The sequence below is a fragment of the Rhinatrema bivittatum genome, chromosome 14 (genome assembly GCF_901001135.1).
Source record: "Rhinatrema bivittatum chromosome 14, aRhiBiv1.1, whole genome shotgun sequence".
Taxonomy (NCBI): Eukaryota; Metazoa; Chordata; class Amphibia; order Gymnophiona; family Rhinatrematidae; genus Rhinatrema; species Rhinatrema bivittatum.
Window position 1 is genome coordinate 64,905,259 of NC_042628.1, and position 17,832 is coordinate 64,923,090.

Here is a 17,832-nt window from a genome sequence, read left to right on the forward strand (position 1 = left end):
CATGCTTCCAATATTTTTCTCTATTGACTTTTATAAACAAATTGATCGCCTACTAACCAGATTTTTATGGAAGCATAAAACCCCTCGTATAGCTTTGTCCAAATTAAAATGGCTAAAGCAACATGGTGGGGTCAATTTTCCCGAATCTTTTTTTCGCTTACCATCAAGCTTTTATTTTACAGCAAGGATATCATTATTTTGCCCCTCCCATATTCTCCACAGATTCCCCTAGATGGCTTGCTATAGAGCACTCTGTATTATTTCCTTCTCCCATGGAATTTTTTCCAGCAGTGCCCTTACCTAAAATTGCAGCCTCTAACCCTATAGTGCGGTCCTTACATCGTGCCCTAGCAGAAGTGGATCGTACTCGACCTATTGATCTTCCACCAAGGCGGCAGTCCTGCTTTGCCCTTTTTGGCACAACCCTAAAATACAAAATTGATGGCCGCACTCTCCAATGGCCTATCTGGCAACCCCATGGGATTTGGTTTCTATCTTCTTTATGGGATGGCAGTGTTTTATTTTCTTTTCAACACCTTCGAGAACGATATGGTCTCCCTGCATCACAGTTTTATGCCTGGTTACAGTTTCATCATGCCTTGCGGGATCAGAGTTTGACTTCCTTCTTTACTCTAGAATCTCCATATATTCTTTCCTTGTATTTAAGTTTGGTCATCTGGGTCATTTGGCTTCCCAGTTGTATAAAATTCTTAAACAATCCAAGTCTGCCAGCCATGGATCCTGCTTAGTCACTGGGCTACGGACTTGAATCGTGACACACATTCCATTAATTGGCAACATCTATGGCGGGTTTCAGTTCGCATATCACTATCTTCCAGCCTGACCCAAACTTCTTTTTTTATCATGCATAGGGCCTTATGGACTCCTTGGAGATTGCACAGTGCAGGGCTGGTTTCTTCCCATGCCTGCTGGTCCTGCCATGCTACTAGGGGTACTCTATCTCATATGTTGTATTATTGTCCACATGTCCTTAAATTTTGGTCCCAAATATGGAATATTATTTCTACAATCTTAAATATAACTCAATCCATTTCTTATTCCCTGGTTATTCTTCAGAGGGCTGACCCATGCATAAATCTCTTCCCCCCCCCCGCTCCTGGTAAACTTTTGGATTTTCTAGTCTTAGTGGCCTTACATAATATCCTAGCTAATTGGAAGAATAGTGATATGCTTTCTGCTCATCTTTGGAATACAGTCTGCTTATTTAGCAAATATGAAAAAGCCATATGGCACTTAAGTTTCAGAGTATCTTCATGGTGTCAAGTTTGGAAGCTGTTAGACGCTTATGTTTCACGCTCCTTGTCATGATCTGGGTGGTATATACTGACAGTTGGATGTCGCATGTTCTCACCTTGCTGTTGTCTCCTCCTCTTCTGCCGTATTTCATGCTGTGGGCTCTTTTCTCCTTTGCTTCCCCTTTTTCTTTTGTCCTTCCCTTCTCTTTTTTTTTCTTATTTCTCCTTTTCTTTCTAATTTACCTAATTTATCTTCTATTGCTTTCTTTTCTTTTCTATTTTTTTTTTTTTTTTTTTTTAAGTTTCTTTGTATGTATTTAAAACGAGAGGTCTGGGATATCTGGACGTCTTAATACATATGTTACCCCTGCTGTGTTCGGTGCTTGTTTTACTTGCTGTACCGGTGGGTAATCATCATTTTTCCTGTAATTGTGGTTTCTGTATTTGTATTGGTTTGCTGTTCATTGTACTCCTGTTGCCTCTCAAACAAATTTAAACAAAAAAATAATATTTTGAAGGATATTTAAATAAGCATTTTTATTGGTCAAGAACTTGCTCAAAGGGGCGTGTTTTTTTTTTTTTTTTTTTTTAATTTAATTTCCGGCATTGGCGGTATTTTTGTTGAGCCAGCAGCCATCTGTAAATGCCCATCGAGGCAGTGACAGTAATATGACATTTACACAAAGGGATAGATTTTATAAAGTTGTGCACATGTGTCCATGAGTGTTTGAAGGGTTGCACTCTTGTTTCATAAGCGTGTTTGGATTTTTTTTTTTTTTTCATTTTTTAGGTAATTTTTTAGGTAATGATTGCATGATTAAACTTCACAAACCACCACGATCAACAAGAATCTCAAACAAATTGCAGCTAATCATACCCCGCCCCCCCCCTCTCAGATGCGAGACTATCTATCACCAGGAATCGAGCTTTCTCTATAGCCGGTCCAAAAGAATGGAACTCTTTACCAACATATTTAAGCTCAATAAGGGATACCAAATCCTTCAAAAAAGAACTTAAAACTTGGCTATTTAGACAAGCATTCACAGTCTGAACTCGATATCCACTCTCAGCTCTTTGAAACTCGCCCCATGTAAGAACCCTAACCCTCTCCTCCTCTCCATCCTTCCAATCCGCTTAAAAATTACCTCCTCTTTTTCTTCTTCCCATTCTTACCTTGAACCTTCTCTTCCTTTTTACTCACCCAGCCCTTACTCTAATAATTTGATCTCTCACCCCTCCACAATACTAATCTGACTTTTACTTCCACTTTAATATCTCCCATTATACTTCAGAAATCTCAATTATAAGATACTTTCTTTAATTATGTTCTATTCTATATTACTCTGCTTTAGCCGAGATGTTAATTATGATACTAATGTTTATATGTTACAAAAATGTTTCCATGTATGAAGTTGTTCAATTGTAAAACGGAGTGAAGGCTTCCTGCTATACTTCGGTATAAAAAAGAATCTAAATAAATAAATAACCCAGTTCCCTGATGCAGGTGGGTTTTCACCAAAACATGGGCCTTTTGTCATTGGTCATGTGTCCTGTATTAAACACAGTGCTTCACAAAGTTTTGTTCTAGAGCTAAGTATGTATAATGATATTTTTTAAAATTTTCTATAGTAGTGGTGGATTTATTAGGCAAGCAAAGTAAGCAGCAGATGAATGAAAACATTGAGCATCTTATTTCTGACAACATTTGCAGCCCATTGCATGGCAAGAGATGGTAGATTGTTTTTAGCGCGTTCAAATTATCTGATGCTGTGTTCTATAAGAGATGTTAATTTTATGATTTTATTGTTAAAGATGGAAGATTTGATTTTTTTTTTAACCTGTTATCTCTTGTGTGGTGTTAATCATTGAGGTTATTGCTCTTTTTTGTTTTTGCATTTTTCTACAGTAGTAAATGTAACACAGTTGAAAGGCTGCTGCACTCATCAGGGATCTATAATTGCTTTTATTCCTCTCCTGGATCAGGGCAGGGTCTCATTAGATCAGATACAGACACTTCTCTATTGTGGACAGGCATCCCCCAGAGCTCTAGGAGGAGGTAGAAAGTCTGAATTTTTTTCATGACCCAGGGCAAAGGCTCATCTTCACTAAGAGGAGAGGGTTCAGGTTAGCAAATCTTAATTTCAGGATTTTAAGTACAAATGACTAAAAACATTTGAAAGAGCCTTAAATATAGCTGTTTTTAGAAGCTATTTAGGCTTTCTATGCTTAATGCTGCAGTTCTCCAGGACAAGCAGGATGGTAATCCTCACATAGGGCTCCATCCTGATGATCTCTCCCCTATCACAGAACACTTTTTCCAAAGTTTCTAGAACTTTGTCTGGCACACTGAGCATACCCTGCATCCAGCAGGGGCCCCCCTTCAGTCTTTTTTTTCCATGAAGCAGTTGCCGCACGGTTCTCAGAAGCTGTGTGAATTTCTCACAACTTTTTTTCCTCATGGAATTTTCTTTAAAATTTCAAAACGTTTTTCCCCATCCCGAGGTCCCCCATCGGCCATTGACGTCACTAATGCCGGTAAGTTGTTTTTTTTTACCTTGTTCTTTGCGGTCAGTTCCCAATGGTGCTGACTGTGCGCCACATTTATTTTTCAAAAAACGGCGACTGGTTTTCAGAAGTGCCCCAAGTGTCTGAGGACTATGTCCATTACGGATCCCTGTGATGTCTGCGTCTTATGCTTGGAGTCTTTCCACAACATCCAACTGTGTACCTGTTGTGCCCAAATGACACTGAAAGGCCACCGAGCCCACAGTGAAAATGGAACATCTTTTCAAACTATGCTCGTCCCCTTCTAGGCCGGCCAAAAGTGAACTAAGCCGGAAGCCGTCATCGACTCCATCTCCATCAACATCTCAGCATTGGGACACCTGTAAACGGCCGTCACCAGCATCTTCTCATTCAAAGGCCAACACATCATCATCCTCTGCACTGGAGAATGACCGGGCCAAGCATCGTCATTGATATCGACGAGACTCATCTTCTGGAACGGGCACCTACAAACCATCGACATCGATGGAAACACCGACCAAAACGGCCCGGGGAGAGGAGCCCCCATCCTTCTCTGGACCCTGGACACTGAGGTGTTCCCCACCTGCAATGGTGCCAGCAGCCGAGACTCCACATATTCCTGTGGATCCTCCGGCAACGCCCATGGAGCCTCCAACCCTGGCAGCTGTGTTACCAACACTAGCCTTCCGGGAGGAATTTGAGCGGATGGTCCAAGAGGCAGTCTTCCAAGTGCTTCGAGGATTTCAATTGCCACCGGCACCAACTCCCATGCCGAGGCCTGACCCGATGCCTACAATGCTGGCTCCACTACTCGAAAGACTAGACACCCTTATTGGCACGCTTTCATTGGTGCCTGTACCTTCTGGACTGACGATGCCTCCAAGACCATCAGTTCCTCCACCAGCATTGACACCTATTTCTCTATCATCCGACGATAAAGACCGCGATCCGTTGATGCCGGACCTGATTCCAGGGCCATCAGGTATATTGCCACTCCAACACCCATCGACAACATCGATACCTCCACCTATTTCGGTGTCTCCTCAAATTCCATTGGTGCCACCTCCTGATCAGGCTGGATTAGGGGTTCTCCCTCCATTGGAAGAACCACAGGGTGGAGAAGACCAGCCATACAATCCCTGGGGTGATGACTCCCAGGATTCACCTCCGGAAGAAAGACACTGCTCTCCTCCAGAGGACCTCTCATTTGCCAATTTATACACAGAATGCTAGAAGTAGTGTGGTACTACCCGCAAGCCGCAGGCAGTCCCCCCACTTACCTTCAGCTCAAATGTGGCCAGCAAGCCGCCGACGCAGTTTCCTCATGGCAGGCCGTGCTGCTGTGTCTCAGCTCCCCCGCAGCCCTAGTGCCGCTGTCGAGATTTCCTCCACGGCTGAAGCCGCCACAGCTGCTCCTGCCCCTTCGCGGCTGGTGCTGCTGCCGTGGTCCTCCGTCTAAGTGGCAGAGAGGCTGTCTCTGCTGCTGCCTGCATCCATCTTCCAAGTGGCAGGGAGCTGTCCCTCATTGGGCCTTCCACACGGCAAGGACGCTGCCTGCGTGTCTGTCCTCTGACTGCAGCGTGGAAAAGGGTTCTACTCCCAATATTTTCTAATTCCAAAAAACTCAGGCGTCATTCGTCCTATATTGGACCTTGTGCCCTAAACAAACATCTCCGCAAGGAAACGTTCAGGATGGTCACCTTGGGCACCATGCTCCCTCTCCTACAAAATGGAGATTGGCTCTGTTCTCTAGATCTTCAGGAGGCGTATGCCCATATAGATATAACCCTTTCTCATCGAAAATATCTCAGATTCTTAATTGGTCACCGGCATTTCCAATACAGCGTGCTACCGTTCGGCCTAGCATCAGCACCCCATGTGTTTGCAAAATGCCTGTCTGTAGTAGCAGCTTACCTATGATAAGGCAGCATCCACATCTATCCTATCTAGATGATTGGCTGCTCAGATGTCCATCCAAGGAGGTAGTACTTCAATCCCTCTACCTCACTATACAACTACTTCAATCCTTGGGTTTTCTTATAAACTACCCCAAGTCAAATCTGACTCCATTATGTACCCTTTCTTTCATCGGAGTGGATTTAAACACCGTTCAAGCCAAAGCGTTCCTCCCGAAGGACCGAGCATGCACATTATCAAACTTGACCAAAGCAGTACAGACTCGCCAAACCACCGCAGCTCGTCATCTACTAACTTTACTAGGTCACATGGTGTCCATGGTTCATATTACCCCAAATGGCTCATCTAGCCATGAGAGTAACGCAATGGACTTTAAAGTCCCAGTGGTCCCAATCATATCAACACATGTCCCACATTGTCCACATCACCAGCCAGCTTCGTCTCTCACTAGCTTGGTGGATACAGGAGTCCAATATTCAGATAAAAACTACCTTTTCAATCTCCAGAACCTCAGATTACACTGACAACGGATGCCTCTAACCTCAGTTGGGGAGCCCATGTCAACAATCTGCAAACCCAAGGAACCTGGACCATACCGAAATCAAAGCACCAGATAAGTTTTCTGGAGCTCAGGGCAATATGATATGCCCTATTCGCTTTTCAGGATTGCCTATCCAACAAGGTAATCCTAATTCAAACAGATAACCAGGTAGCGATGTGGTACCTCAACAAGCAAGGGGGCACAGGCTCTTACCTGCTGTGCCAGGAGGTGGCGCAGATCTGGGCCTGGGCTCTCTCCATTCCATGCTGCTGAGAGCAACCTACCTGGCAGGCATGGACAATGTGATGGCAGACAATCTCAGCCGGACCTTTCATCCCCACGAATGGTCCCTAGATCCCACTTTAGCAAACCAAATTTTCTACCAGTGGAGCCGCCTGCACATAGACCTTTTTGCGTCAATCCACAACCCCAAAGTAGACAACTTTTACTCTCTACACCGCAGCCGCAAGACACCACCGAGGGATGCCTTTGCCCACTCGTGGACAATGGGTCTTCTATATGCCTACCCTCCACTTCCACTCATCAGCAAGACTCTCATGAAGTAACGACAAGACCAGGGTTCAATGATCCTGGCCATGTCAGGTTTGGTTTCCCATCCTACATGACTTCTCAGTCCAGCAACCAACTTGCCTGGGCACAGATCAGCTGAACCTCCACTCCCTGTCCTTGACAGCATGGATGTTGAAAGGTTAATACTACAATCCCTTAATTTTTCCGAAAATGTGTACCAGGTCCTCGTAGCTTCACAAAAGCCTTCTACTAGGAAATCTTATTGTTCCAAATGGAAAAGATTTTCCTTGTGGTGCCTGATGAAGGAAATAGATTCCTGTTCCTGGACTACCTCTGGTACCTTTCAGAGTCTGGTCTACAAACTTCCTCCGTCCGAGTGCATGTCAGTGCCATAGCCGATTACCACAAAGGTATAGGAGATGCCCTGATCTCGGCGCAATCCATTGTAAGGCGCTTTGAGAGGCTTGCTCCAACTGAAGCCTCCGTTGCGTCCTCCGGTTCCATCATGGGACCTCAATGTGGTATTAGCACCGCTCATGCAACCTCCATTTGAGCCTCTGCACTCCTGTGAGCTGTCACCTCACTTGGAAAGTGCTCTTTCTACTTGCTTTAACACTGGCTCGCAGAGTCAGTGAGCTACAGGCACTGGTAACGTACCCACCTTACACAAAATTTCTCCACGATCATGTAGTACTCCGCACTCACCCTAAATTTTTGCCAAAAGTAGTGTCTGATTTTCACTTAAATCAATCCATAATACTACCCACATTTTTTTTTCTGAAACCTCACTCACACCCAGGTGAGCGGGCCCTGCATTCCATGGACTGTAAACGTGTGGTCGCCTTTTATTTGGACCGCACTGCAGCCCATAGGAAGTCCACCCAACTGTTTGTCTCCTTCGATAAAACCAAACTCTGAGTTCCGGTGGGCAAGCAGACCCTGTCCACCTGGCTGGCAGACTGTATTACCTTCTGCTACCAACAAGCAGGCCTTCCGCTACAGGGACACATGAAAATGTCAGCGCACCTCCGTTCTGTACCTCTTGTTGACATCTTCAGATCTGCCACATGGAGCTCTCTTCTCACCTTTGCAGCTCATTATTGTCTCAAGGCTGGCAAACAGGATTCCATCTTTGGCCAGTCTGTCCTGCGTAATTTGTTTCCATTTTAATAACCCAACTTCCTTCCTGTGACCCACTGTGAAACTCAGGCTGCCCTCATACCCAAAATCACCCCTGTTGTTGTTTGTGCCTGTTGCACGTCGTTGGGTGCTTTTGGTTCACTTACTCGGGCATACTGTAGCTCGCTATTCACCCATATGTGAGGACTACCATCCTGCTTGTCCTGGGAGAAAGCAGAGTTGCTTACCTGTAACAGGTGTTCTCCCAGGACAGCAAGATGTTAGTCCTCACGAAACCCACCCGCCACCCCATGGAGTTGGGTTCGTTTACGTTTTCTTATTCTATTTTTCGCTCGTACATTTTACAACAAACAACCCACTGTGAAGGGGGACCCCTGCTGGATTTATTTATTTATTTTTAACTTTTATATACCGACATTCCTGTATAAAATACAAATCACACTGGTTTACAATAAAAACATAACTTCGCCTGTGAGTGTTACATAGAACAATCAACAAATTATATTAAAAGCATGCGCAGTGTGCCTAAGTTCTAGAAACTTTGACAAAAGTGTTCTGTGATAGGGCTCCATCCTGATGATGTCACCTATATGTGAGGACTAACATCCTGCTGTTCTGGGAGAACACCTGTTACAGGTAAGCAACTCTGCTTTCTGTCATATTGTGAGCATTTGGGGCTTAGCCTTGTATTGAAACTGATATTCAGTCATAAATGCTGTACTTTTGTAACACTAAATATATTTTTCCCTTCAGGTTCCCCCTGCCATGACCTGAAGACAATGGATTATTTAAATGTTGATACTCCGGTAATAGGTGATGTGGGTATGTGTGTGGTCATCCGGTGTCAGTTCACTATCCCATTAAAAGTTAAAATAAGAAGAGTTTTTCATGGACATTGGTTCAGACAGGGAGATTCTGTCTTAGCAAAACCTGTAACATCAAGTAATAAATTAAAACTACTGGATGAATATACCAAGGATCGCTTCACCTTTGTTGGGAACACATCAAATTGTGACTGCACCTTTAGGATCGATGACGCCATGGAACAGGATACCGGCGTATATTACTTCAGGTTTGAGGGAGGACATGTGTATAGTCACGTGTTACAACCAACTTCTATCACTGTAAGAGGTAAGTATCTTCTACATTTCTGACTTCCTAAACTAATCAGAAGCCTTTACATTAAGTACAACAAACATATGCCATTCATATTGCTGCAGAAGTGATGAGATGAGCATATGGCAGTAATATCACATATTTGGCCTTGGCACTGTTTTATCTTTGCTGATGGTTTTCTGCGATGTGGCACTTTCTTTCTCTATTTCTTTTTTAGGTCTCTCGAGGAAGCCCGAGTTCTCAATCCCCGAGATACTGGCGGCAGATGTTCCAGTGTCGTTCAACTGCACATCTCCAGTAAGGTGTGCAGGAACCGCCCCCGTCTTCATCTGGGTAGGAGCTTTAACTAGACCTAATTCCACAAATAGCACAAAATCTCCTTATGACTATGGATCATTCGTCTTTTCATCCATTTTCACTTTTACTCCAACTATGGACGATAATAGGAAAATTCTGACCTGTTTGGTGTACTACCCTAAGATAAAAATTTCCACAGAGAAAACTGTCTCCTTAAATGTGAAAAGTAAGTAGCTTACTTTGATTGAAAAAAGTACTGTGATAGAATAATCCATTTTTTCCCAGGCCACGTATTCATAAATGTGAAAGAGTCTTGCAAAGTTTGGACTGCAGAAAATCTGTCTGCTTTTCTCTGGTTTGAACCAAAACCAATAAAAGCTGCACCCAGCTTTCTGTTTCTTTTTACCCCAATAAGCCTGGACTTCCTGTAATCAGTATCCCTGCTGGAAAAAAATTAGAATGCACATGGCTCACCCCCCTCTCTCCCTCCCCTCCACCCACGCATCACAAACAATAAAAATGTAAGTTTCCTACCAGTCTAATCAGTGTCATACTGTGGGTCTCTGGCACCTGGGAGCCAACACTCGAATTCCCCATCCCACCTGCTTTCTTTCTCTTTCCCTTTCCTCATCCCATCCCTCCCATACTCTAATTTCTTCTCCTTTAGAAAGAGCGGTTTTTGCATGCCTTTCTATGGCTCAAGGTGGTTTACCATATTTTTAGAACTTGGGTACAATAATACCCTTACCCAAAGAGTTTATAATCTTGCCCCCAATCCCCTCGCACTTCTTGATCCTATTCCCCCTCTGTCCTCTCTAGTCTCTGTCCCCGCTTCTCCCCTCCCCCCCACTTCCTTATCTCTCTCCCTGCCTTCACCTCTGCCAGGGACCAATTTTCTACCTTCCCACCCTCCAGTGTTCAGCAGCAGTTTCCTTCTTTCTTCCATTTATAATTATTTGTTCTAGATGCGTGTTTCAAATTTTCTCAGTGGTGGCCCAGATCCCTCTTGCCTCCTAATCCTGCTTCATTTTCCAGATGCAAGGCTTGCAGGTTGAAGGTGGCTCTTCATCGTGATGGTATAAAATGTCTTCCCTCATCCTCTACAGCAAACATGAGTATCCTGCACTCTTCAGCAGATGTGGCTGTCTCCCTCCTGGACTGGCTGCAATTAACACTCGAAGTATCATTGGGAGAGGGTGCTAGCAGTAGAGGGGTGCCCAATGTCAGCACAGCATTGGTCCCTTGGGCATGAATTTGGGTTCCGTGTGCAGCCACACATCCATTTCTGTGAACATCTGAGTAGAGATCACCATGAGATTCAGTGTGAATTTACTGATGGGGGAGTGTACACATCCTTATCTCTTCCTCTGCACCCCCATCCCACTTTCACACATTCTCTTTCTTTCTCCTTCCAGCAATAACCTCAGCATTCGGCCATCTGTCTCCAAGGCTGAACTCATCACTTTCCCTCTTATCTACCTCTTTCATCCCAGTGCTCTCCCCCTGGATAGGTTTGGGCACCCAGTTTTACTACAAGGAAACACATTCAATAGAAAACAGCCCTCTGTTTTCTGCTGTAGGACCTGCACCACTTCCAGATGGCAGCTGAGAACAGGAGGAGGGGTGGTAGAGCTGAGGCTGGAACATCTGGAGTGGACAGAACTGAAGAGCTATTCTGCACCCTAATCCAGCTCCTCTCCTCTTGTTTCACCCTCCTCCCAGGCAGCATGAAGGGAGCCAGAGAATTACTGCTGCTGCTACTGTTGCGTTTCATGGCTCACAGTAGATCCCTGCAAACCCCACTACTCATCCCAAAGCAGAGTCTTCACGGCAGCTTGCTCTCATTACAACCAACGCGACAGGATGCTACTGGCCCTACTCAGCACCCATGCATTTCATTGCTGAGCCTCTTAAAGGGCCCACAGCGGGAAATCCCTGCGGCGCCCTTAGATGAAATCATTGGTCTCCCTCTATTTAAGACTGCCTCAGTAACAGGTTCAACTACCTCAGTAGTGGATGTTGCATTGTCTGCCCAGGCTGATCCTGTTCCTGCTCAACCTCTCATTCTCCTTGCTTCTCAAGTGGAGACCTGGTACTGTTTGGACTCTTGTCTCACCTGATTACTGCCTGCCTCCAACCTCTGCCTGGACCCTTGTTTAGACTGTTAGCTGCCTGTCTCTGAACCTAGCCTGGCCCTGGACTCTGCTTTCTTACCTATTTCTAGAGACCCTCGCCTAAGTACGGCTGGTGTTGTGTCGGAGGTGGACCCTTGGGCCGAGGTGGGGTTGACACAACCTGTAGGTAAGGACCTATGGGTCCCCACCATCGGCAAGTGGAGTAGGCTGATAGGCTGAGGCTGCTGGCGCTTCACTTATACCAGCCCTCATTCCCTGTGGGAATGAGGGCTGGTATAAGTGAATGTGTGAAAGTGGGATGGGGGTGCAGAGGAAGAGATAAGGATGTGTACACTCCCCCATCAGTAAATTCACACTGAATCTCATGCTGGTATAAGAGAATGTGTGAAAGTGGGATGGGGGTGCAGAGGAAGAGATAAGGATGTGTACACTCCCCCATCAGTAAATTCACACTGAATCTCATGGTGATCTCTACTCAGATGTTCACAGAAATGGATGTGTGGCTGCACACGGAACCCAAATTCATGCCCAAGGGACCAATGCTGTGCTGACATTGGGCACCCCTCTACTGCTAGCACCCTCTCCCAATGATACTTCGAGTGTTAATTGCAGCCAGTCCAGGAGGGAGACAGCCACATCTGCTGAAGAGTGCAGGATACTCATGTTTGCTGTAGAGGATGAGGGAAGACATTTTATACCATCACGATGAAGAGCCACCTTCAACCTGCAAGCCTTGCATCTGGAAAATGAAGCAGGAAAAGTTGGTTCAGCCCAGAAACACAGACGAGAGATGGTACAGTCTTACTCCAGACAGGATAATGTCCTGGAAACTCTGGCGCTAATGGAACAAAGGCAGAAAGAGGGTGCTCGAGCAAAGGTAGGCCAAAGCCTAATTAATCCACATCCAGGGAGTAGGCAGAAGAGGCATCCAATGGTAGGTTTGAGTCAGGGCTGGCGGAAATCCAGAGGCAGTGGCAAGCAAAGCTGAGGTCTGATCACAGCTAGTCAAGCAAAGCTGAGGTCTGATCATGGAGATAGTCAATAGCATGGTCTGGAGATAGGCGAAGCAGAGTCAAAGTCCGTGTAGTCGATCTGAAGCATAAGCAGAGCAGGAACGCAGGGAAGAGATGAATCTCTAAGTAGCAACGAGTACTCGACCAGCGAGGAGACCTGTTGCAAAGGCAAAACTAGGGAGCGGAGCCTGAGCTTAAATACTATGGATAGGTTCCTGCTGCAGTCCCTACCTAAGGATTAGTGATGCGCACACGCCCGCTTAGGAGAGCTGCGCGAGTGGTGGCATCTCTTCACGGGCCATGCGGAGAGGCCCGTTGAGCAGTGGCATCAGGACCGGGAATAATGGGGACTGTGGCAGGGCCAGATGCACCGGGGGAGGCCCGAGGATGGAGCTGGTGGCCCACCGCCGCCAGCGAGGAGGAACCAGAGGCTGGAGCCCCTGTGAAAAGGTAAGGGGGCCGTGCTGAGGTTCTGCCGTGGATGGAACCGGTAACAGTACCCCCTTTACGCCCCCCTCTTGGAGGTCGGGGTTTGCCCAGATGGGCACAATGATAGTTCAGGAGGAGGGTTTTGTCCAGGATGTTCTGAGCTGGTTCCCAAGAATTCCCTTCGGGTCCATAACCCTCCCAAGAAAGGAGGTATTCCCACCGGTGGCCCCTATGGTGGACATAGAGGACTTTGTGTACCTTGTATGTCGTATCAGTTTCAGCCACAAGTGGAGGTGGTTCAGGAGCCTCTTGGGCAGGCCAGGATAGGACCACAGGTTTTAAGAGAGATACATGAAACATATTATGTATTCCCAGCATAGAAGGCAGCTGAAGCTGGTATGTCACGGGTCCAATGCGTCTGGTGACCGTAAAAGGTCCAATATACCTTGGAGCGAATATTTGGGAAGGTATTCTGAGTCAGATATATTTACTGAGTACTTAACTAGACTTCCTGGCCAGGGAGAAATTCAGGAGCCGAGTGACAGTGACTGTCAGCAGTTCTCTTGGCCTGGGAAGCGGCTTGACGTAAGCAAAGGTTCGTCTGCTCCCATAAAGTCTTGAGGGCATCCGCATTAGCCTGTGCAACAGGGGACGGTAATGGCAAAGGTATGGGCAGCAGTGGTCATGGTTGTTTCCCATAGACGAAAGAGAACGGTGACTTACCTGTAGCAGTGGCGATGTGGGAGTTGTGAGAAAACGCCACCCAGGATAAAAGTTCGGACCAATTTTCTTGGCGATCATTGATGTAAGTGCGCAGGAAGGCCTTCAAATAGCGATTCATTTGCTCGGCTTGTCCGTTAGCTTGGGCAGTTGTTAAACTGATATTAATGCTGAATTTTCAGCAAAGAGTGCGCCAATATCTAGCAACAAACTGTGGACCTCTGTTGGAGACAATGTCCTTGGGTAGGCCATGCAATTTAAAGATATGGTGAAAAAATAGGTGTGCCAACTCTGGAGCAGATGGTAGGCCCGGTAGAGGGACGAAATGGGCCATTTTTTAAAATCGTTCTATGGTTACCCATATTACGGTATGACCCTTCGATGGAGGCAAATTCATGATGAAATCCATAGACAGGTGGGTCCATGGTTCCTCGGGAGCTGAAATTGGTTGCAGGATACCCCAAGGTCAACTGACCAGGGGCTTTTGCTGTGCACAAGTGTTACAGGATTCGATGTATGCTTTAGCGTCAGAGACCATAGTAGGCCACCAGAGGAACCGCTGGAGCAATGCCAAGGTTTGTGCTCATCCTGGGTGACCGGAAAACTTTGAATCATGCATCAGTGGAGGACTCTTTCTCGGAGTCGTCAGGGCACGACAGTCCTCCCAGCAGGGACTGCATAAGTAGCAGACAGATACAGGCCGGGTCTATTATATGGCTGAGTTCTTCCGGAGTGTCTTCAGGCTCAAAGAAGCATGATAGGGCATCTGCCCAGAGGTTTTTATTGGCTGGATGGTAATGAAGCTCAAAATTGAACCTGGAAAAGAACAGAGCCCATTGAGCTTGACGGGTGTTGAGACGTTGGCTCAGAAGTTCCAGGTTCTTATGATCGGTGAGCACAGTGAACTTATGTTGCACACCCTCTAGCCACGGGCGCCATTCTTAAAGGGCCAGCTTTATGGTGAGTAGCTCTCTATCTCTTATACTGTAGTTCTGCTCCGCAGATGAGAATTTACGGGAGTAGAATGAGCATGGGACTATAGTTCCAGAAGCAGTGCATTGGCTTAGGATCACCCCAGCTCCAATAGTGGAGGCATCCACTTCCACTTGAAATGGACGGTTCGGGTCCGGATGATGTAGGCAAGACCCCACCTGGAAGGCTTTTTTGAGGCGGTGGAAGGCTGCGATGGCCTCAGGAGTCCAATTTCGAGTATCTTGGCCCTTACGGGTAAGGGCTGTCAAAGGAGCAGCCAGAATGGAGTAACATGGGATGAAATGGTGATAGTAGTTCAGAAATCCCAGGAAACGTTGGAGAGCTTTAAGACTCACGGGTTGCAGCCAATCCCGGATTCCTTTTAACTTAGCCAGGTCCATGGAAAAACCTTGTTGGGAGATCCGAGGAAAGGTAGGCTGGATTTCTCGAACAAGCATTTGTCCAATTTTGCAAACAAGTGGTTCTCTCGAAGGTGTTGGATGATGGTACGGACATCAGTGCGGTGTGTGGCCAGGTCTTTAGAAAAGACAAGGATATCGTCCAGGTAAACCACAACTTGGTATACAGCAAATCTTTGAAAATTTCTTTCATTATTCGTAGGAAAACTGTAGGCGTGTTCTAGAGGCTGAAAGGCATCACCAGGTATTCATAATGCCCGACCCAGGTGTTAAAGGCAGTCTTCCAAATGTCATCGGGACGGATTTGTACCAGGCTATATGCTCCGCAGAGGTCCAATTTTGTGAATATGCATGCTCCTTGACAACGATTGAATAGTTCTGAGATTAGTGGCAGAGGATACTTGGGTTTGCAGATGATGGCATTTAGGCTGCAGTAGTCAATACACGGTCTAAGTGACCCATCTTTCTTGGTCACAAAAAAGAATCCCACCCCAGCAGGAGAGGTAGATGTTACATGTGCATTCCGCGGCAGACCCGCGGCGCGGGTGGGCCGCCAGCTCTGACCTCGGGCCACCCCTGGTGCCTCCAGCTCTGCCATGGTCCCCAGTGTTGCCAGTCAAGATGCCATTGCTCATCGGTCATCTCCGCGGGGTCCGCAGAGAGATGCCGCCACCCACGCAGCACCCCTCCCTAGGCACGCATATCGCTAATCCTTTTAAAGGGCCCATGGTGGGAATCTGTCCGCGGCCCCGGATATTGACGTCAGACTCTCCAGTGTTATTAAGCTCAGGCCTCGCTGCATAGTGTTGCCTTTTTAACAGATCTCCTCATACTTGTTGCTGATAGAGAATCCTCTCTATTCCTTGTTCCTGACCTTTGTTTTTCCCGGTTCCTGTCTTCATCGTTCCTGCCCTGTCTGTTTGGACTGACTCTACGGATATCGACTTTGCTTTGTTGGACTACGCTACAGCCTATCTCCAGATCCGGACCTCCACTACACCTGACTACTCTACCGCCTGTCTCCAGATCTGGAACTCCGCTATGCCTGATGACTCTACCGCTTATCTACAGACCCAGACGTCTGCTACGCCTGACTATTCTACTGCTTATCTCCACACCCAGACCTCTGCTAAGCCTGACTACTCTATTGCCTCTCTCCAGACTCAGACCTTTACTACGCCAGACTTCTCCATGATCAGACCATCGCCTTGATTGACTATGCTATAGACTTCTGTATTCAGAATTCTTAACTGCTTGCCATGACCTCTGCTTGTCGCCAGCCCTGATCCAAGCCTGTCCTTGATGCCTCTCCTAACCTATCCCCTGGATGCGGACTTACCAGGCTCCGGCCTATCTTTGCTCGAGCGCCTCCAGTTACTCTCCGCTCCATTGGTGCCCAGGTTCCAGTACTTTACCCAGTCCAGGATAGGACTATGCCATCTATCGACTGTTGTCTCTGGGCTGAACCAATTTACTCTCAGAAACCAACTTCGAGACCCACCTAAGTCCTGCTGGCCCTGGCACCCAAAGGCTCAACCTGCGGGGAATGAGGGCTGGTATAGGTGAAGCTCCAGTGGCCTCTACTTTCAGCCTACTCCACCTGCCGATGATGGGTCCCATAGGTTCTCACCTACGGGTTGCATCAATCCCACCTTGATCCAAGGCTCCACCTCTGATGCAACAGTTTGCAAAGGCCATGGACTCAGTGGAGCCACATGCTCTCCTGGCCATCCCAGGCCTGGCCTCCAAGGTACAAGAACAGCAGCACTTTGAGGCACTGGCCTCCTCCATGGATCATCTTCACCCCCGGCTTGATGCCCTTACCAATAATCCGGTTCCTCTTCCAGCTTCTCCTCTTCCACAGCCATCTCCATTGATGCCTCGAGCTTTGGCACTTTCAGCACCCCCATACTTCAATCGTGACTCCAGACTCTGCAGAGAGTTTATTAACCAATGTTATATGCAATTTGCTCTGCAGCCCTCCATCTTCCAGGACGAGTTGACAAGGGTCTCCTTCATTCTATCCCCCCTTGAAGGAAAGGAGCTGGCTTGGGCTTCGCCCATGTGGGAACGCTCAGATTCCTTGCTGAAAGAATTGGCTCAGTTTGTGGCTGTATTCAGATGGACCTGCGATGATCCTGGGCGACATGCTGTGGCAAGCACCAGCTTACTACATCTCAGTCAAGGTCAAAGAAGTCTTTTCGACTATACCATTGAGTTTCGGACTTTGTCTACTGAGCTTGCTTGGCAGGAAGACTGCCTCCGAGCTATCTACCTGGATGGACTCCCCACAGCTGAAAGATGAGCTGGCTGCACGGGAGCTCCCTTCCTCTCTGGAGGACCTTATAGACTTGGCAGGCGGAATTGACCATCATCTCCAAGAGTTTCACCGGGAAAGTCAGATGCCCAAGAAGCCTTTGCGGGTTTGTTCCCATTCACCACCTCTTACCAACCCTGCTCTCAGCAGTGATACTAGGGTGGCTAAGACGAAAGAGCCTATGCAGTTGGGTCATGGGTGGCTGATACCAGAAGAGTGCTTCCAGCAGAGGTAAACTGGTCTTGGTCTGTATCGCAGAGCACCTGGCCACCATCTACAGACTTGTCCTATACGCCCAGGAAACTCCTTGGCCCAAGCTCAGTAGGGATCCTGAACTTGGGTGCAACCTCTCTGGCCCCTCAGTTATTTGTACCAGTTACCCTGATCTGGGATTCCTGGTCCTTTCTGGTTCTTGCTCTGGTTGACTCCGGAGCAGGAGGTAATTTCATTCTCAAGGTCCTTATTCAGCTTTTGGGCATAAAGGCCTGCTCGCTTGAAATGTT

General features: G+C 47.0%; 1 protein-coding gene across 1 annotated transcript in view; it reads left to right on the forward strand.

Annotated features, from left to right (window-relative positions):
- Window positions 1–17,832, forward strand: part of LOC115076168 — a 190,843-nt gene that overhangs the window by 118,456 nt on the left and 54,555 nt on the right. Inside the window, exons 6-7 of the mRNA XM_029577309.1 lie at window positions 8,665–9,042; window positions 9,245–9,550. Coding sequence (XP_029433169.1) covers window positions 8,665–9,042; window positions 9,245–9,550 — 684 coding nt within the window. The remainder of the gene's footprint in view (window positions 1–8,664; window positions 9,043–9,244; window positions 9,551–17,832) is intronic.